Below are 18,113 nucleotides of genomic sequence, written 5' to 3'. Positions count from 1 at the left end.
GAATACTTTTTTATTTCCAATTTTACCCTGGCAATGAATCTTTTTTTTCTTTTTTCTTTTTTTTACACAATTGTTTAAACTAACACTTTGCTTTTCCATTTATTTTGATAACTTGATAATTCATGTGTTCCTTAATGTTATTTAATGTTCATAAATGATCTGGTTCTGAAAAATAAAAAAATTCAACAGCAATATTCAATGTCACAATATTTTCTTTAAACTCCTTCACAAACATGTTATTCAGACATAATTTGTTTTACTTTCAACTGTTTACTACATTTTCAAAAAAAAAGAAAAAAAAAGAAGTGTGCGCAGTGCTACAACTACAGAGTGACTCAGTGTTTGAGCAGCCAGGGACACCTTCATCTTCTGGCCATCAAATTGAACATGCTTGTTTGTTATCTTGTTGGCCGCATGCAATCCATCTTTTGTTTGGACATTGTTGAGCTCAACGATGTATGACCAGCCGATTTCTCCAGTGGCGCTGGTTATCGGGCTGTAAGCCTGCAACATGTTGCATACCAGTTTCAACATGTGACAAGCGTCCATCAACACAAACACCCTGTCAGCGGTCACTGGATGTTCAAAGAAGGTTTTTAACGGCCCATGGGGGTTTCCCTTTAGCTGACACCCGAGCTGATTGCACATGTTGACATTGGAGGCATGTCCATCCATTGTCATGCAGACCACTTTTATGCCACGTGCATGCAATTCCTCCAGAGCATGGACAACCAGGACCTTCTGTGTGTCTGGAGTCAGAGACTTTGTGAGGTAGTAGGCAATTGGAGCTTTCCAATGACCCTGTATTCTTACCACCATAAAAACAAGCACCTCTGTGGCTAAATCAGTCTAATCCATGCCATTCCCAATATCCACATATCCAGACATTTTCTGGGTATGGGGATTGTACTGGACATGTTTTTTGATGGCCATGGCATCCAACATGAGGGCCACAGAGCCATATTTAGCACTGTCTTCTTCACGTCTTCTCTTCAACATGTCCAACATCATTGTGTTGAGCCCAGGCCTGGCATCCACTGATTGCATCCACCTTTACAAAAAGAAAATAAATAGCTATTTTATGCTTCAATCCTGGGATCCCTATTTTGGGCACTTTTAAATTTTTTTCTATAGTTGTTCTTTTTTACAATACTACTAAAAATAGAGAAAATAGCTTAAAACTTTTACATCAGTTCCCTGTTTGTTGTACATTATGTAGGGCTGAAGTGTTTTAAGTATTTTAACCAGTATGTTTAGAAAGTGTAATAAAAAAAAACATGTACTACACCGTTGCAATGTATGTGGATGTGGCAGGGGAAGATGCAGAGAATCCCTCAGGTAACTGTAGGCTTTCGGACCATGGAGGTGCAGTGTGAGGCCAAACTCTCTCTGGTCCTTGGTGTATTCATGGCCCCGCTTTGAAAAGAGGTCTACCGGAAGATCTGAAATTCAGTTAAACTAGTTAGAAAGTTCCCTTGAAATAATACCTTTCGTAAAGTCTGACAAAGAGTGTAAACAACATACAATTCAAGGTTGTATTATCAATTTATTTTTACCAGAGTGGAAGCCAAGCCTTTCATTCAACTCCTTTTCCTTCAGATCTACCAGAAGACTCTTTACTGTTTTCTTTGCTCTCCGTTCCCGGGTCTTTGCATTTTGCTTCTCCCGCTCTAGACTCTCCACTCTAGCCAAAGCTTCAGTGAGTCTGGCCTTTAGACGAGTAGGAGAATTGGGCAATGCATAGGAGTGGTCCTATTAGAAAGAAGGATGAAATATTGGGGTGATGTTTATATCAAACCACTCACAGTTGTATGGTGCATAGCACTGCATATGTGCAGGCACACATTCTTACTTTCTTACCCGTAATATCAATTCCAGCACCATGAGTATGGGAAAGAGAAAAAGGTGCGTGTATGAGAGAATGTCAGTGAAAGAAGGTGTGTATTTATTTATAACATATACTCATACACATATAAGTGTATGAGTATTTCTGAAAAGAGTTGCAGAAAGCAAGGGAGCACTGGTAAGATCTCTTCAGCTTTCCTTGAAGTTTTTGTGTTCCTTGTCACTGCAAGCTAAAATATAATAAACATAATACTTAAAAACAACTTCATTAAAAACACTTGAAAAGGTTTTAGTATCCCACAGTATATTTTAATACACAATACATCACTAATTCCTATACATGCAGAAATATCTAACGGTTTTACCGTTTTTTTGTTTTACATATGAATAGACATCTCTGTTAGCATGTAGAGTAAAATACACCTACTCTTTGGAGATGACATGGAAAGTTGAAGACAGATGGGGTCGCACCATCTCTAAGCCTGACAATCTGACCCATCCTGTCAAAATCATCAGGCTTGAAGTGTTCACTACAGAGCTTTGACGACTCAGTCACAACAAAACCCTTGCGTCTTATAGCAACTTTCCATTGCTTCCTCAAGCCTGTATCACTGGGAAACCTTCAAAGTGTGAAGAGAAAAAAAAACAGCAAGAGATAATGAGAGAGAGTAAGTTGCGTTACCAGTTCCTGCTGAACGTTACACGTAAGTAACGTTAGTTACAATGACATAATTTTATAAAGGGTAAAATAACCTAAATTATTGTTCAATCTTACTTGTGAAATGTAATCCCATGTGATCTGGTATCAATACTGCGTTGGTTATTGCAACCTTAAGCTGCACAAAATACGGACATAATTGCTCGCTCTCCGTTGAATCCGATTAACTCTGGTGCTAGCGTTGAGTGGAGAGACCCAACCAATATGGCGGAGACGCTGGATCACTCTCCAGCACGTCACGAGGCATCTACGTATAGATGTCTATGCTCTCAACGGCCAAGTCGAGAGATTCTGTATATATATATATACAGAATCTGAATTAAAATGTGTTTGATTTAAGGCTATTTTAAAATTTGTGTCATAAAATTATATCGCGCATACAGCTCAACTAACGCGATCATTATAAAGGTGTTTAAACAACAATACACTTCCACTTGCATGTATTTGACAATTGGAATATCAGAGATTTCATTTCATAGCTAACACATTTGTGAATATGGGCCTAATCTAGGCTATCCAGGGATTTTTTTTTTTTTTGCACCTGAAAATGAATGCAGCTCATTCACATGTGCGCTCTGGCGCAGATCCGCCTCTCGCGATGCTCAGCTGTGAACGATTTAAAAATGGGTGCGTTCGACTTGAAGCACAACCGACGGTGGTATGATTCGCTCTTTTGTTGTTCTGTTTTCTTTCAGGATCAAAAATACAACAAATGAAAGCGTTTATCTGTATTTCCGACTGATGAGAACTATGCATATACATACATAAATCAGTCAATTTTGTTGTCAATTTTATTATGAGATATTTTATTCTAATGTGATCAGTGACTCAAGCACTGATGGACCAAAGAGCACGTATTTTGATATTTGCAGTAAAAACGTGAAATATAAATTCTCAGAAAATGCATTTAATACCAATATATTGAAACGTCTGTTTATATACTTCATTAATAAACGAGTCCAGACATTTGAAAAATATCAGTCCACATGCATTTTATATTTAATATGAGGAAAATAGACATGCATGCATGCGTGACACAAAAAATATTTCACTTTTAGGTAGCAAAATATTTGAAAAAATATTTGCTTCTTATTTATTAAATATGGGCAATTGATTGATAAAACATTGATCAAAATTAAGATAAAATGTATAAAAAATGAATACCTTTTAAAAAGAGTTTTCCATAAATAACTTCTGTATGACCTGGCAATAAAATTTGAAAAAAGTGTGTCTAAAGTGATTTGCTTAACTGATTTGATTTCGGGTCGGGTGTCGGGTTGGGTTTTAAGCGGGTTGGGTCGGGTGTGGATTTACAAAATTGGACCCGTGCAGCTCTCAGCCATGCCTGTTAACAACAACAGCACAATGAATTTCAGCAAAAGAATTGTCTGTTAACTTTCTATTTTTAAGTCTTTCCCAGCAGTCTCACTCTCTCCAGAACAGTAATAAAACAAGAGAAAATGGAAACACTTTTGAAAAATATAAAGACAGCTCTGTAATCTTACCAATAGAAAATATGACACAGCAGGCCATGCATACAAAATACTTCATTGCTAAAGTTTAGTTAAAACATTTGTAGACATATCTTGTATGACAGCATTTGAAAAACACAACAAAGAGAAAGACCATTGCCTTATATATCAGCTGTCTTATTGTTTGTGGGCTTTATGTAAAAAAAAAAAACCTGGCTTTTAGCACTTTCGCTAGGTATTTGAGTGAATGAAAATACAATACTTACATATCAATGTGAAGTCCTCCACAGAACTCTCACCTGCCACCGTCGTCATATGCGCGCAAGTGATTCTGGGATATGGTAGGGTACGAAGTGTCCATAGACGTACACTTCATTTTCATGGGAATTTAAGGGGCGCTTTTGAAGTCGAAATTCGTCATCCTTCGTCGCGCCGCGGTGACGCATTCGCACTTCAAATGCACCCTTCAAAGTGCTCATTCTGACTTTGGGACAGCTTACGTTGTGACGCTGTGATGCAATCGCACTTCACATCCGCACTTCGGAGTCCACGCACTTAACACTTTTAACACACATTGATGAGTCCTCATATTGTACATTTTCATAACAACCATGTAACAAATTTATGATTGTTGTTCTTTATTTATGACTTGTTAATTTGAAAGATATGTGATATCTATCCCGTGAAGCGTTCTTATAGTATGCTGTTGTGATGATTGTTGTATGATTTGAGTCATTGGTTTCAATAAAAAATAAAAATAAAAACTTTTCATACACACCAACTTTTTAAGATTTTTAAGATTAGAATTAGCCTACTGTAATTCACATATTCCACGTCACCAGAGTAAAATAATATCATCAATTTACTACCAGGCTACTATAAACTCTGCAAAACTCTGATTATAAGAGCCACATCCAGACTGAACATGCATATTAAATAAAATAAATGTAATTAATATTAAGAACTTAATTTAAAAAACAGCATAATACCGCCACGGTGGGCCAGCATAAAAACACGGTCGGAGCTGCCACATAGGGTGGAGTCTCTCCTGGTCTTTGAGTTGAAAACCTTGATTATGTTAAAATCTGAACTATCAATAATGTTTAACATATAATTGGGAGTCTAAATGGCCAAATGACCAGCCAAATAACAGCAGTAAGTGACACTTTACTCCCATTGTCCGGTTGTCTGTTTGGACAAGTGCAGGTTTTTCCCGCAGACCCAGAGCCACCGACCGTCTCTGCTGCTGCTGTCTCCTCAGGTGTGGCCTGGTAAGTAATTAAACTTACTTTTCTTCATTTTCAACCACAACGACAGTTATTCATTGAGTATATGTTCAATTTGACCATTCTTTAACAGAAATGCTTTGCATTACATTGTTGTAGCTGCAGTAACACAGTGTTAGCATCAATCATTTAGCCTAATTAGCTAAAGTTAATGACATGCATTGATGAGAAAATAAGTAATGTTAAGCTAAAGTTACATTATTTCTATAGGCCATGTATACACCCTATTTTATTCAAGTATGGGTCTTTTTTTGGTACTAGTCTTGCTGACTTTTTGTCTTTAATATCTCTGTAGATCTTTGCTAATTGAGGAGCGCATGGCCAAAGAGCATGTCCAAAAGGAGAACCAGACTTAGCCGTCAGGCTGAGGCTATTCAGTTTATTTTATCTGGACGTGAATAACCTTGTTTTAAGGTCAAGTGGATCAGTGACTTTAAAGATATGTGGTCGAAACTTAAATATTTAAATTATATCATCTAGGGTTGCCACCTGTCCTTTAAAATACGGAAGTTTGCACCCATTTTGAATCAATATGGGACGCAATATGTCTCGTATTTTCATAAACCTCCCATTCATCAGAGGTTTTCAACCCTTTTTTCAAAATCTGTTGGTGTTTTTGAGTCTTAGCCAAAAGGTGATTATGATAGATTGGGGTTAGGATTTAATTAGTAGGATCATTAGCTTGTTACAGTTCTGAATATTTCTAACTGATAATTGTTGTTATACTTCATTGCAGACACCAAGTGACATGATCCAACATTCATGACTGAACATTCAGGAGAGCCAGAAGTGAGCAAGAGATCCAGTTCATCCTTCCAACAGGTTACATTATTAATTTTTTATTTAGCTTACGCTTTTATCCAAAGCGACTTACAATTGCTATATATGTCAGAGGTCACACGCCTCTGGAGCAACTAGGGGTTAAGTGTCTTGCTCAGGGACACATTGGTGTCTCACAGTGGATTCAAACCCAGGTCTCTCACACCAGAGGCATGTGTCTTATCCACTGCGCCATCAACAGCCATAATAGTCTAAAAGTCTCACAAAAATCACAAAATTAAATGTTTTTATTTACTTCAAACACATTAATTGATTAATAAATACCAATAGACAACAATAATGAAATAGTAAAACACAAATCATATTAAGAAGCGCAAAATTGTTACTTATAATTTTGTTTTTATTAATATGTTTAAATGTGGTGTTATGTGATTGTTCTAGGAGAACAATATTCTAGCTATTATTAAATGTTTAACTTATTGATGGAATGAGATGCTTTTCTCTCCATTTCCTTTAGATCTCTAATGACATGACTGATAAATCTCCAGATGCTACAAACTATGATGATGCCAACTATGTTCCAGATCCAAGTTGCAACTCATCTGACACAAGTTCTAATAGTAGAGATCAAAAAATCATAGACAATCATCTTCCCCACAAAGTGTTTGAGGAACTATCATTGGGGATTGCTACAGCCCACAGTTCAGATAGTACCAACAGTTTCATGGAGCAGAGAAGTTTTAGTTTCTCAAAGATGAGCAGCGGCCATTGTAGTTCAGTGATAAGTTGCAGTGACAGTTCATCAGGAAGACATCGCACAGCTCCATAAATATCACTTCGTTGCCAAACACAGCAAAACGAAGCAAGTACAACAAGAAACAATATTGTCTTTATTGTAATAGGGCCATTTCTAAATTGGGAAGACACCTCGAATCTGCTCACAGTACACATCCTGATGTTGCAAAGGCTTTCAGTTTTAATAAGAGATCTCACAAAAGAAAATATTTGTTATGGTCTCTTAAGAAAAGGGGAAACTTTAACCACAATGCCACTGTGGCAAGCAGTGGTGATGGAGATCGAAGACCCACTAGAGTCATACAATCTAATGACTATAGTCACTGCAAGTTTTGTCAAGGACTCTACGCAAGAGATTGTCTATGGAGACATGTCAGAAACTGCCCTCAGAAGCCTATTGAGGTGGAGACTAGAGTTGGGCGAAAACGGATCCACATTGACTTTAATTCATTTATTTATTGACTTTGTTTGATAGAACTCATCAGATGATTAACCCATGTGATAATGAGCTGATGAGTTGAATCAGGTGTGTTTGATTAGAGAGACAAAGAAAACATGCAATGTTGGGAGTACTCTAGGACAGGTTTGAGAACCACTGAACTAAAACATGCCAACTGTGGCTCAGGTGTACTTTAATTTCCATTGAACTTACTCACAGTGATGCTCACTGTGTACGGTTATAATCCGTGTCACCTTAGATATCCAGAGAAGATGTTTGTAATGGGTTTTGTTTTATATTCTCATTTTCATTCAAGGATTGCTATTAATGTTTTCTTGTTCAAGCATGCCACCTAGTTTTGATTGAAGCTGCCATGTTGACATGCATTCATGAGGGCTATTAATTGTTGTTGTTGTTTTTTTTCACCCTTCAGACTAGGGGTGTGCCGGTTTCAGAATTGGTGATGACGGTTATGATGTGAGTCAAATGTGACGGTTCATAACATAACCGTCGGGGGGGAGCGGATAGCGTGTTTCATTTTGTTTCATATTGTCTCGCCACCATGCTAGTGGATCTGCCGTAGAGTCAATTGGTTGATCTTGGAGATAGCGGGTTAACTCCGTGTCAGCGCGCGCTCTGATCGGTAAAGGGGCAGAGATTTCAGACCTCCGTTTATTAAGGAGATCTGTCACAAAACTCATCATCCGCGCCAAAGTTTTTTGAGCAAATTTCAAAGCCGCACCCGCCCGCCATCCGCTGATTGTTTTGCGGTCTATGCTTTGCTGATGCGAGCCGCAAAAAAAAAAAAAAAGCCATTGTCTGTTCTGGAAACGATGCAGCAAAAATATTTAATGCTAGAGTATGAGGCATAGGCCTACGCTGAGTTTCATTTACGATGAGATGTGCTCTAGTTCACAGTGCAGTGCAAGTGAACGCGGCACGCTGGTGCTTCCATGTCACGGTTATCATTGTCTGCTATATTTGCTTTTTATTTATTAAAATACATGCAATTGGTTGATGAAACATCTATTAAAATTAAGATAAAATTTGTTCAAAACGAAATTCACTTCAATTTAATGAATGGGTAAATATCATGTCTGACGATTTACAAAACTTCATTAAGTGGTAATATGTCTTCCGATATATTGCACATCTTATGATCCTATCTGAAAAATGAAAATAATTTTTGATAAAAAATGTTTGTAAAAAATATTTTGGTGACACGGTTTTGGCGGTTATAAAGTTCTAATGACGGTGTTCAACTATAACCGCCGGTCTCACGGTTATATACTAACCGTCACACCCCTACTTCAGACACATTTTTTTTTCTTACTAATTCAGGATCAAATCATAATGCATTGTTTCAAGTAACTGACAACCTCTTTCATAGAATAAGGTTTAAAAGTATATGTAATATATATCCTGTGTCAAGAACCATGTACTTTAAAAGAATAGTTCACCCAAAAATCTAAATTATGTCATTAATAACTCACCCTCAAGTCGTTCCAAACCCGTGAGACCTCAGTTTATCTTTGGAACACAGATTAAGATATTTTAGATTTAGTCCGAGAGCTCTCAGTCCCTCCATTGAAGCTGTGTATACGGTCTACTGTCCATGTCCAGAAAGGTAAGAAAAACATCAGCAAAGTAGTCCATGTGACATCAGAGGGTCAGATAGAATTTGTTGAAGCATTGAAAATACATTTTGGTCCAAAAATAGCAAAACTCTCTTCCGTGTCTCTTGTGAGCGTTTACGGCAGTGTACTGATGTCCGTTTCGCGAACGAATCATATGATGTAACTGGATCTTTTTGAACCAGTTCACCAAATCGAACTGAATCATTTGAAATGGTTCACGTCTCCAATACGCATTAATCCACAAATGACTTAAGCTGTTCACTTTTTTAATGTGGCTGACACTCCCTCAGAGTTCAAACAAACCAATATCCCGGATTAATTCATGTACTCAAACAGTTTTTCAAAAAGTGCAATTTTTCAACTCTAAACCCAATCCCAAAATAAATTAGGTTATTAAATAAAAACTAGCAGAATGGTTTATGTGTTGTCCCCACAACATTTTAAAGCAAAGTTACACCACTGATTGAAACACAAAACATAGAATCCATTAAACAGAATTTAGGGAAAATAACTAGTCAAGTTTTCCTACAAGCTATTCATGGATGGCAATATATAATGTTTCCAACAAGCTATTTAGCCACTTCAGACTTTATTTGCCCATCAGGAAATGGATTGGATTGTAGTTTGTTAACTCATCAGGCTTTAATGGCCAGCCCCAAGACATAACGCATCATGCCAGCAATTAACCATTTGTAATTTAACAACATGTGTAATAAATAAAATACTGCTAAATAACTTCTACAATCAAAACCTGTTCAATTCTAGTTATGTCTCATTATTTGTATGGTGAAGTGTTTTTAACCAATAATAAAGTGGCAAATTCCTTGTTGGGCATTTTAAGTCTTTTTTTTCTTTTTTTTTTGTCAGGATTTAGAAGCACGATAACGTGTCACAAGTTTAAAAAGAACCTACTTTTATTTCTTCCAAAAGAAAACAGCAACATAGAAATCACTTTAATTTAACAAATTTTATTAGCAATTTATAATAATAACTACTATAATGAACTATTATGCAATATATATTATAAAGCTGACCCGTTTATTAGCTGCAGCGCTGGTTAAGTGTATCATCAACACCTGGAAGCACTGCATTCAAATTAAATCAGAAATCATGACCAATTCAGAACCAGTCACGGTAAATGATATTAAATTTAATTTATGCATTTAGCAGACGCTTTTATCCAAAGCGACTTACAGTGCATTCAGGCTATCAATTTTTTTACCTATCGTGTTCCCGGGGAATCTAATCCCCAATCTTGTGCTTGATAGCACAGTGCTCTACCAATTGAGCTACAGGAACTATATATATATATATATATATATATATATATATATATATCAGGCCAGACCAAGACTGGAAAATGTGTTTGCATTTCAAACATCACACATTGGTCCTTTAGAGGTCTATGGCTCATGATCTCCAGAGAATGAGACATTGTTTCCGTCTCTGTCTTGTGTTTTCTGTCTAGTCCTGGGTTCTTCAGCCGACTGGATGTTGTGTGTCCTCTGAGGAAGAGTAACATGATCATCATCTGATCATGTTATTTAAAAAAGTACCAGAACATTAAAATGTCCTCCAGTCAGTTCAGTACTGTTCAATAACTGCTTCGTTTTCTGATCATAATTTAGAAATGAAAAATACAACAGTACTTGACCTCTAATGAGAACAATTGCAGATCTTCTCTTCGTCTGACCCAGAGGACAGAAGGATCCACGCCTGTCTTCATCCTAGAGCTGACTTTCAAACCATTGGTGCTGTAAGATCTGCTCTAACGTGGGCCGCTTCGCTGGACTGCGCTCCAGACACTGGTGGATCAGATCACTGCATGCTGTAAAAGTTTGGAGGAGAGAGACGGTCAGTCAAGAGCACGTAACACAGCAGAGCTCACGTGTGTAAACACCTTCTCAAATATCTGATAAAAGCTAGAGTGAGAGGTAAATGTTTATCAGTTTTCTCACCGCTGGATAGGTCAGCTTTCCAAGGGAAAGGACAGGCTTTCAATATTTGCTTGACACTTGAAAAAGGCAGCTTTATGTTGACCATCATGTACAGCGTCACACCTAGAGTCCAGACGTTTGTTGGGACGGCGTAGTATTTGGGTTTGGAGAAGACCTCTGGTGGGCAGAACAGGAATGCTCCTGTAAGAAAGACATCATACGATTAATATTTTTCAGAAAACAAAATAAATCACAGTGCAATAGAAAAGGCAGCTGACCTATATATTTGACGCTGTCATAGCCAGCGCTGTCAAGCAGGTGACCGGAGCCGAAGTCAATCAGCTTCAGCTCCAGAGTGTTGGTGTTCACCAGGACGTTGTCAGCATGGACGTCATTATGAAACACGCCGTGGTTTATGCAGTGCTGCACCGCCAGGACTAACTGACGCATGAAGCCACGCGCGACCGCTTCACTCAGTCCTGACGAATCCATGATGAACTCTCGCAAGGTCACGCAGGGTTGAGGGAACTCCAGAACGAGCGAGAAGACCAGGGGCCGATCGAACCACTCGTACATTTCTATGATGTAGGGGCACACTGGAGGACGTCTCAACATCAGCATCAGCCCCACTTCTGTAGCCAGACGTCTGGAACAACCAGGCTAGAGAACAGCACAAGACCACCAACCGTTAGAGAGCTTTCAACAACTAAACATGTTCTTTACTCTTTGACAACTCACTATTTGAAGAGAACAGCAGTTGTTCCATTTCCGCGTTGTTTTGATGGCAACCTGCAAAAAGAGACAAAAACACATATATTATTAATATTTCTCACATTCTCCAATATGTCTTTTGTTTTAAACACGTTCAGATCAAGTGGACATGGATCTCTACACAAGGAACCAAAGTTCAGTAAAAGCGTGTTACCTCTCGACCGTCAGATTTTCGGATTGCCTTATACACCTTGCCGAAGCTTCCTGTTCCTATCAAATCTTGCATTGTGTACAATTTGTGCAAAGATTCTGAAAAACACAAGAGGTTACAGAATATGCACAGTTATTTTATATTAAATTACATGTCTGATATAATAGTACTGTCTGTATCAGAAACAGACTAAATAAGATCCATGTGACAAATGTTTCTTTAAAAATGAAATGTGTTATTAATATTTGTTAAACAAGCAAAGGTTTATAAGTGTGTTAAAGTAGGTGATACTAGGATGACAAAGTAAGAACACTTCAAAACTGATAAAGTAAGTGTGCATCTGACAGCAGACTCACTGGTAGTTGGCCTCCAGTCGGGGAGATCTGGAGCAGATGTGGGCTCGGTGTCAGGCTCGTTCTGGAGCTCAGAGGGTCCCGGGACAGACGCCGGTTCAGGATCAGACTCCACTCGTGTCCGTCTGCAGCGGAGGAACGGCTTCTTCACGGCCTTCCAGGCTCTCTTGAAGAACGCATGGATTCTGCTCCTCCTGTTTCCTCCAGTACGAATCTCTTCATTGAAGAAAAACAACAAGAAACATTAGAAACATGTCTGACCACAAATTAAACATCAAAGATTATAAAAGATGTCTTGCTTAGAAAACAATGAACAAGTAGAGCAGTGGATTTCTAAATCTATTTCTGTGTGAACGACCTCTTACAAAAACCACTAATAAAAACTGAGGCTATTTTTTTTACTACAATATTTCTCACAAAAAAAAGTTATGCAAGTATTTGCTGACTATATAAAGTGTGTTATTTTATAATGAGATGAAAGGGTTTATTTATTCGAATAATCTGACCTGTCGGGCTTTTCTCAGCAGAAGGCTGTGCACTCACTGCTTCTGCTTCTGAAGCCCTTGTTGACTCGACAGGCTGCTGGGAGTCAGCTGGCAGTGAATCGATCAACTCTTCGTCGATCCACTGACAGAAGCCGCTGCAGAAGCTGATGTTATCCAGCCACGCAGCCGCTTCTGTCTCATTAGACACGGACTCAGATGCTGAACACATCGTGACGCTGAGAGTGAGTGGACAAACTCTCGAGTGTTTAGTAGACTTTAGTCTGTACACTGTGTGTGTTGTGTCTGCAGACTTTCGTATGTAGATCTTCTCTAGCACTCAAACTCGCTCAGATTCTCATTGTCTCTGACTGAAGACGTCTGCGAGCGGCGGTTATAAGGGACTGTCGAGTGATGTCACAATGCACGAACGTTCCAAAATAGAACGCAGCAGAGCGCGAGTCTCGAGCGCATTTTTTAAAAACCTTAGTTTCATTTTTAACACCATAAAAATCTCATAACTCAAACTTCCTAAACATACGCCTGTTTATTTAAAGCCAGAATGTTCCCAGATAGCAAAATACACTCGACCCAGTTCACGTTAGATTCTCGCCTGTCGCTGTTCTGTCGATGTGTCAGATTTTCCTACCGTAGGGAAAATTTTGAGCTATATCTATCAATCTATCCTTCCTCATCGATAAATCCTACTTACTGCTTCACTCCTGTGACTATAAAGTAACTTTGCCGAAGATTCTTATTAGGCAATGATTTAGGCTATTTACAATGCCATTAACATCATCAGACTCTCCTACAAAAATTAAATAAACATGTAAGATGATTTTACAGTGCAAAATATCTCATCAGACTGTCCTTCCAATAAACGGATGATTTTTGTTTTAATCTGTAGCTCCTGGACAGATGTTACAAACTCACCCTAAAAACAGATGATAATACAAATTAGAATTTTATTACACTTTTAAAGATTAGTTGGATTTACTCAGTTGAATAGTGGACATTGGTTGCACACAAATTGTTTGCTTTGGTAGCCACTTACACAGTTGTGTTCTATCTACAAATTATTCACATTTAAACAACACAGACTATTCATGTTCAATCAACACAAGTACTTAATTTTGATATAAGGTTAATGGAATGTAATTAATGTAAATATTCTTTTACGTAAAGTTCAATTGTAATTTCTATGTTCTAAATCTATATATTCATAAAATAAATAACAGTTAAACAAGGAAAGTGGAAATCAAGGACAACTGGACTGGTTAAGGTTTCTTGAAGGGGTTTTGTTTCTCATATGACAGGCTTATTTAGTTCTGACTGAACAACTACCATTCAGTCACAACTGAAGTTTTGTTACTCCCCTAGTTATACACAAATCTGCCGCAAACTCTATGGGCGCCGGCATCTTGCCTGCCGACATTACTGCGTGCCTGCGAAGTGTGACGGTGTGACACTTGCCCGTGCCCTCTATTGACATTTCAATGAAACCGGATCCTGCTCATTAAAGAAAATGTCTGGTGAAAGGGAATATTGGATAGATGATGTCAGACAGTGGCCAAAACAAACTGATAAAGGTAATTTATTGACAACATAATGTAAAAATATGTTATGTAATTAAGAAGTGTATTAATTGATGACAACAATAAAACCAAATGCTGTCATTACTAGCTGTGTTGCTAATATGTTCACAAGCTTCACAAGTTTCAAATAACTATTAGGCCATCCTTAAAAATATTCATTTCCCAATAACCCGACCGACCCAAATAATTATTTTTTTCCCTTTTTAGTCCGACCGACTTGATGCAGGAGTATAAATTAAACTTAACTCAAATAATTATTTTGATGACCAGATTTACTTGAATACAGGTTTTGCCTACTCTAACCTCCTCTGCCAAGCTAATCCCAACATGGGAAAAAATGCAACTAAAAGTGAAATAGTTAGAATTCTTAGCGTCACCATGGCAGACATGTCTCTCATCTTCTTTCCCTGCTCTCCCGATCTTTTCTCAAACACCTTCAGCAAATTTGTGAGAGGGACCTGGACTGTAGAGGCATGGTGGTGATCTGTTTAAACTCATTTATCTGAAACATCAGTACAGGGAAATGCATACAAGATATTAGTTAGATCTAAAACTAGGGGTGTGACGGTTAGTATATAACCGTGAGACCGGCGGTTATAGTTGAACACCGTCATTAGAACTCTATAACCGCCAAAACCGTGTCATTAAAATATTTTTTACAAACATTTTTTATGAAAAATTTGTTTCATTTTTTAGATAGGATCATAAGATGCCCAATATATCGGGAGACATGGTTTTTACCACTTCATTACATTTTGCTTTGTAGAAAACCTTTCTTAAAAACGAATTTCGTTTTGAACAAATTTTATCTTAATTTTAATAAATGTTTCATCAACCAATTGCATGTATTTTAATAAATAAAAAGCAAAAATTATGAGTTTTGTGACAGATCTCCTTAATAAACGGAGGTCTGAAATCTCTGCCCCTTTACCGATCAGAGCGCGCGCTGACACGGAGTTAACCCGCTATCTCCAAGTACAACCAATTGAATCTACGGCAGATCCACTAGCATGGGGGAGAGACAATGAAACACGCTATCCGCAACCCTAAATTGCAGTTGAAAGGATTGTTTTATTTTACATTGAGTCTTTATCTCAGTCTCTAGATCATTTAAAGTTGAAGGTAGACCAGACGGCCCCAAGATTACTCTGAGAATCGCTGTCATGGTCTTACTGCACTGTTAAGAAAAAGAACAATAATACGTTTGTCATCTGAACTTCTGAGATCAAATGTGCAAGTATGCAAGTTTGTCAAACACCATGCTAAGGAGGAAAGACATCCAAGACAAAAAAAAAAAACATATACACCAACGTTACTATAGTTTAGCATTTTTATTAGTTTTAAAATGTTTTAAAATTAGTTTGGTTGTTTATTTTATTTTTTTGAAATACTTGGTTTTAGTTACATTTTATTAGTTTCAGTCTTGGTTTAATCTTTCTATGTATTATGGGACTCTGTAGCTTTCTCCCCATTTTCGCCGCCAAGATGCCAGGCGACAGGCGTGGACTAAAATGGGGACAGCCAAGAAATTTGAAGAGATTACTTTTCCACCAGTTAACTATAATTTTTTCACAAACCTAGTTATCATTATTTGGTAAGTTTTCATTAACTTTAATAACCTTGACATAGACAAATTTAAGAGTGTGCCCTCAAGTTCATGTTAGGGATGGGCGTTTTCCGTAAATATCACATTCGAATATTTAAGCGCACAAAAATATACGAATACGAATATTAGAATATTCATTTATTTAAATTAAGTTTAAAGGGGGGGTGAAATGCTATTTCATGCATACTGAGTTTTTTACACTGTTAAAGAGTTGGATTCCCATGCTAAACATGGACAAAGTTTCAAAAATTAAGTTGTACGTTTGAAGGAGTATTTCTGTTCCAAAAATACTCCTTCTGGTTTGTCACAAGTTTCGGAAAGTTTTTTTCGAGTATGGCTCTGTGTTACGTTAGATGGAGCGGAATTTCCTTATATGGGTGCTAAGGGCATGTCTGCCGGAAGAGCGCACACTCCCGTATAGCAGAGCAGAGAGAGGCTGTGCACAGACAATGTCTGTGAAAGGAGTGTCACAAAAGGAGTGTTTTTGGTTGCCAGGGCAAGACAACCCTGCACAGATTACCAAAGAAAAAACAGCATTAAGGGACCAGTGGATGGAGTTTATTTTTACAGAGCATCAACGGAGTTGTGCAAGTGTTTTTGTTTGTTCCCTGCATTTCGAAGATGCTTGTTTTACAAACAAGGCCCAGTTTGACGACGGATTTGTGTATCGTTTATTTCTTAAGGATGATGCAATCCCAACGAAAAAGGGTCAAGATCGTGTGTTGGAACCGCCGGCGGTGAGTAAAAGCTTTGTAGCTGAAAACCTTTAAACATACAGTATGGGATTTTTGGCCACCAGGGGTCACTCAATCATAATAATAACATAAGACGTACTTTGATGACGCCGGGAAAGAGCGTAGGCTCATGGGAGTTGTTGTTCATTGGAACACGTTCTCTGTCGCTCCTTATCATTCCTCACTCATTCTAACTTAGTATTTTAACAATCACATCTTTTCGAACAGAGAGAAAAATTAATTATGAGACCCCTATCAAATCAATATTCCATCTAGCTAGTAGTAATATATGTTAAAAAAACACGGTCGCCATTCGTTAATAATTATTATTACGTTTATACTATGATATCGAACAAGATAGTGAACTGCATTTGAAGCTACTTTATCCAGCTAGATATAGAACAAATGTAGATTTACATTATACTATACATCAGAGCTAGTCCAGAAGTTTTACACAAGACATCATTGTTTCACAAAATATACGGATAGATACAGTTAGCTGAATGGATGCATACCTGTTTATCAGAATGCAAGCGAGTTCGGCATCTCTCTGTAGTTTCAGCTTGTCACGAAACTCAATCTTGGAAATGCAAATCCAATATTTACCCGTGTCTTGTTGCTTCTCATGTCCCAAAACCTTTTCGGGTCATTTATTTCACCCGTACATTTGCGCTTCACAGAACGTGCAGGCAAAGCATAATCATGATCCATAACTAAGTTATTGATTGAGGTTTAAATACGAATATAAACAATATAAATATAAAATATAATAGTCTCGATCAAGGCTAGCTACTACTTTTTCTTCTTTGTCTCGTCCTTGCTTCTGTTCACCTTTGTATTTGGCAGTTCTGCAGGAAGTTAGATAAACTAGAGGGGTCAAAGTTTATATGACGCCATAGACGGGCGACAAAACGGAACGTCTCGGTTACGTACGTAACCCTCGTTCCCTGATGGAGGGAACGGAGACGTTATGTCGACCGACAAATGGGGTCTCACTTGGGAGGCCAATCATCTCTGATTTTAAGAGAAAACGCCAATGAAATTGGCAAGTGGATTAACACACCTGAGCCACTCCCCGTGCCAGCGGGTATAAATAGGGCGACAGGTGCATCCACTCATTAGGTTTTACGCTGAGGAGCCGAGAACGTGTCCCGGCAACAGCGAATGGTTCAAGGTTGTGGCATGGGGACATAACGTCTCCGTTCCCTCCATCAGGGAACGAGGGTTACGTACGTAACCGAGACGTTCCCTATCTGTCGGTCACTACGAGTTATGTCGACCGACAAATGGGGTCCTATGGAAAACGCCATAACCTGAACCTTGTCACAACCCTGAGGCGCTGCAATTGTTGACAAGCCTTGGCGTGCCACAAAAGCTACGCGTAAGGTCGTAACCTTCCCAAAGCCCCAGCGCAAATTCACTGACCTTGGTACCGAAGGGGCCAAAGGGTGAGTACATCGCTGCTGGAGAAGGCCATGCTGCTGTTCCGCCCACATAAAGTAAATGGAAGGG

At 38.2% G+C, this 18,113-nt stretch overlaps 2 protein-coding genes across 2 annotated transcripts; both read right to left on the bottom strand.

The window, feature by feature from the left end:
• Positions 1–1,527: 1,527 nt before the first annotated feature.
• On the bottom strand, positions 1,528–4,481 carry LOC127953075 (THAP domain-containing protein 6-like). The gene is made up of 4 exons (XM_052551968.1): positions 4,386–4,481; positions 3,814–3,908; positions 2,273–2,465; positions 1,528–1,752 (listed from the first exon to the last, which is right to left on the bottom strand). The coding sequence occupies exons 1-4, from the start codon at positions 4,479–4,481 to the stop codon at positions 1,528–1,530; spliced, it is 609 nt and encodes a 202-aa protein (XP_052407928.1).
• A 6,218-nt stretch (positions 4,482–10,699) lies between these two features.
• Positions 10,700–12,898, bottom strand: LOC127953074 (serine/threonine-protein kinase pim-2-like). Its single transcript, XM_052551967.1, has 7 exons — positions 12,691–12,898; positions 12,188–12,400; positions 11,835–11,929; positions 11,648–11,698; positions 11,188–11,569; positions 10,931–11,110; positions 10,700–10,800 (listed from the first exon to the last, which is right to left on the bottom strand). Exons 1-7 carry the CDS (start codon positions 12,896–12,898, stop codon positions 10,700–10,702), a joined length of 1,230 nt encoding a protein of 409 aa, XP_052407927.1.
• Positions 12,899–18,113: the final 5,215 nt, after the last annotated feature.

The sequence above is a fragment of the Carassius gibelio genome, chromosome B3 (genome assembly GCF_023724105.1).
Source record: "Carassius gibelio isolate Cgi1373 ecotype wild population from Czech Republic chromosome B3, carGib1.2-hapl.c, whole genome shotgun sequence".
Lineage (NCBI taxonomy): Eukaryota > Metazoa > Chordata > Actinopteri > Cypriniformes > Cyprinidae > Carassius > Carassius gibelio.
The sequence above is the reverse complement of the archived record's forward strand: the minus strand, read 5'-3'. Positions and strand labels throughout refer to the sequence as shown.

Excerpts from the sequence above, each read along its gene's own strand:
- LOC127953075 (XM_052551968.1), bottom strand. The coding sequence starts at position 4,481 with ATGCGTCACCGCGGCGCGACGAAGGATGACGAATTTCGACTTCAAAAG. Across the intron at positions 3,909-4,385 it reads TGTACGTCTATGGACACTTC|GCATGGCTGAGAGCTGCACG; the intron begins GTACCCTACCAT and ends TGTTGTTAACAG. Across the intron at positions 2,466-3,813 it reads CCCGACCCGAAATCAAATCA|GTTTCCCAGTGATACAGGCT; the intron begins GTTAAGCAAATC and ends CACACTTTGAAG.
- LOC127953074 (XM_052551967.1), bottom strand. The coding sequence starts at position 12,898 with ATGTGTTCAGCATCTGAGTCCGTGTCTAATGAGACAGAAGCGGCTGCG. Across the intron at positions 12,401-12,690 it reads TGCTGAGAAAAGCCCGACAG|AGATTCGTACTGGAGGAAAC; the intron begins GTCAGATTATTC and ends TCTTCAATGAAG. Across the intron at positions 11,111-11,187 it reads TGACAGCGTCAAATATATAG|GAGCATTCCTGTTCTGCCCA; the intron begins GTCAGCTGCCTT and ends TCTTTCTTACAG.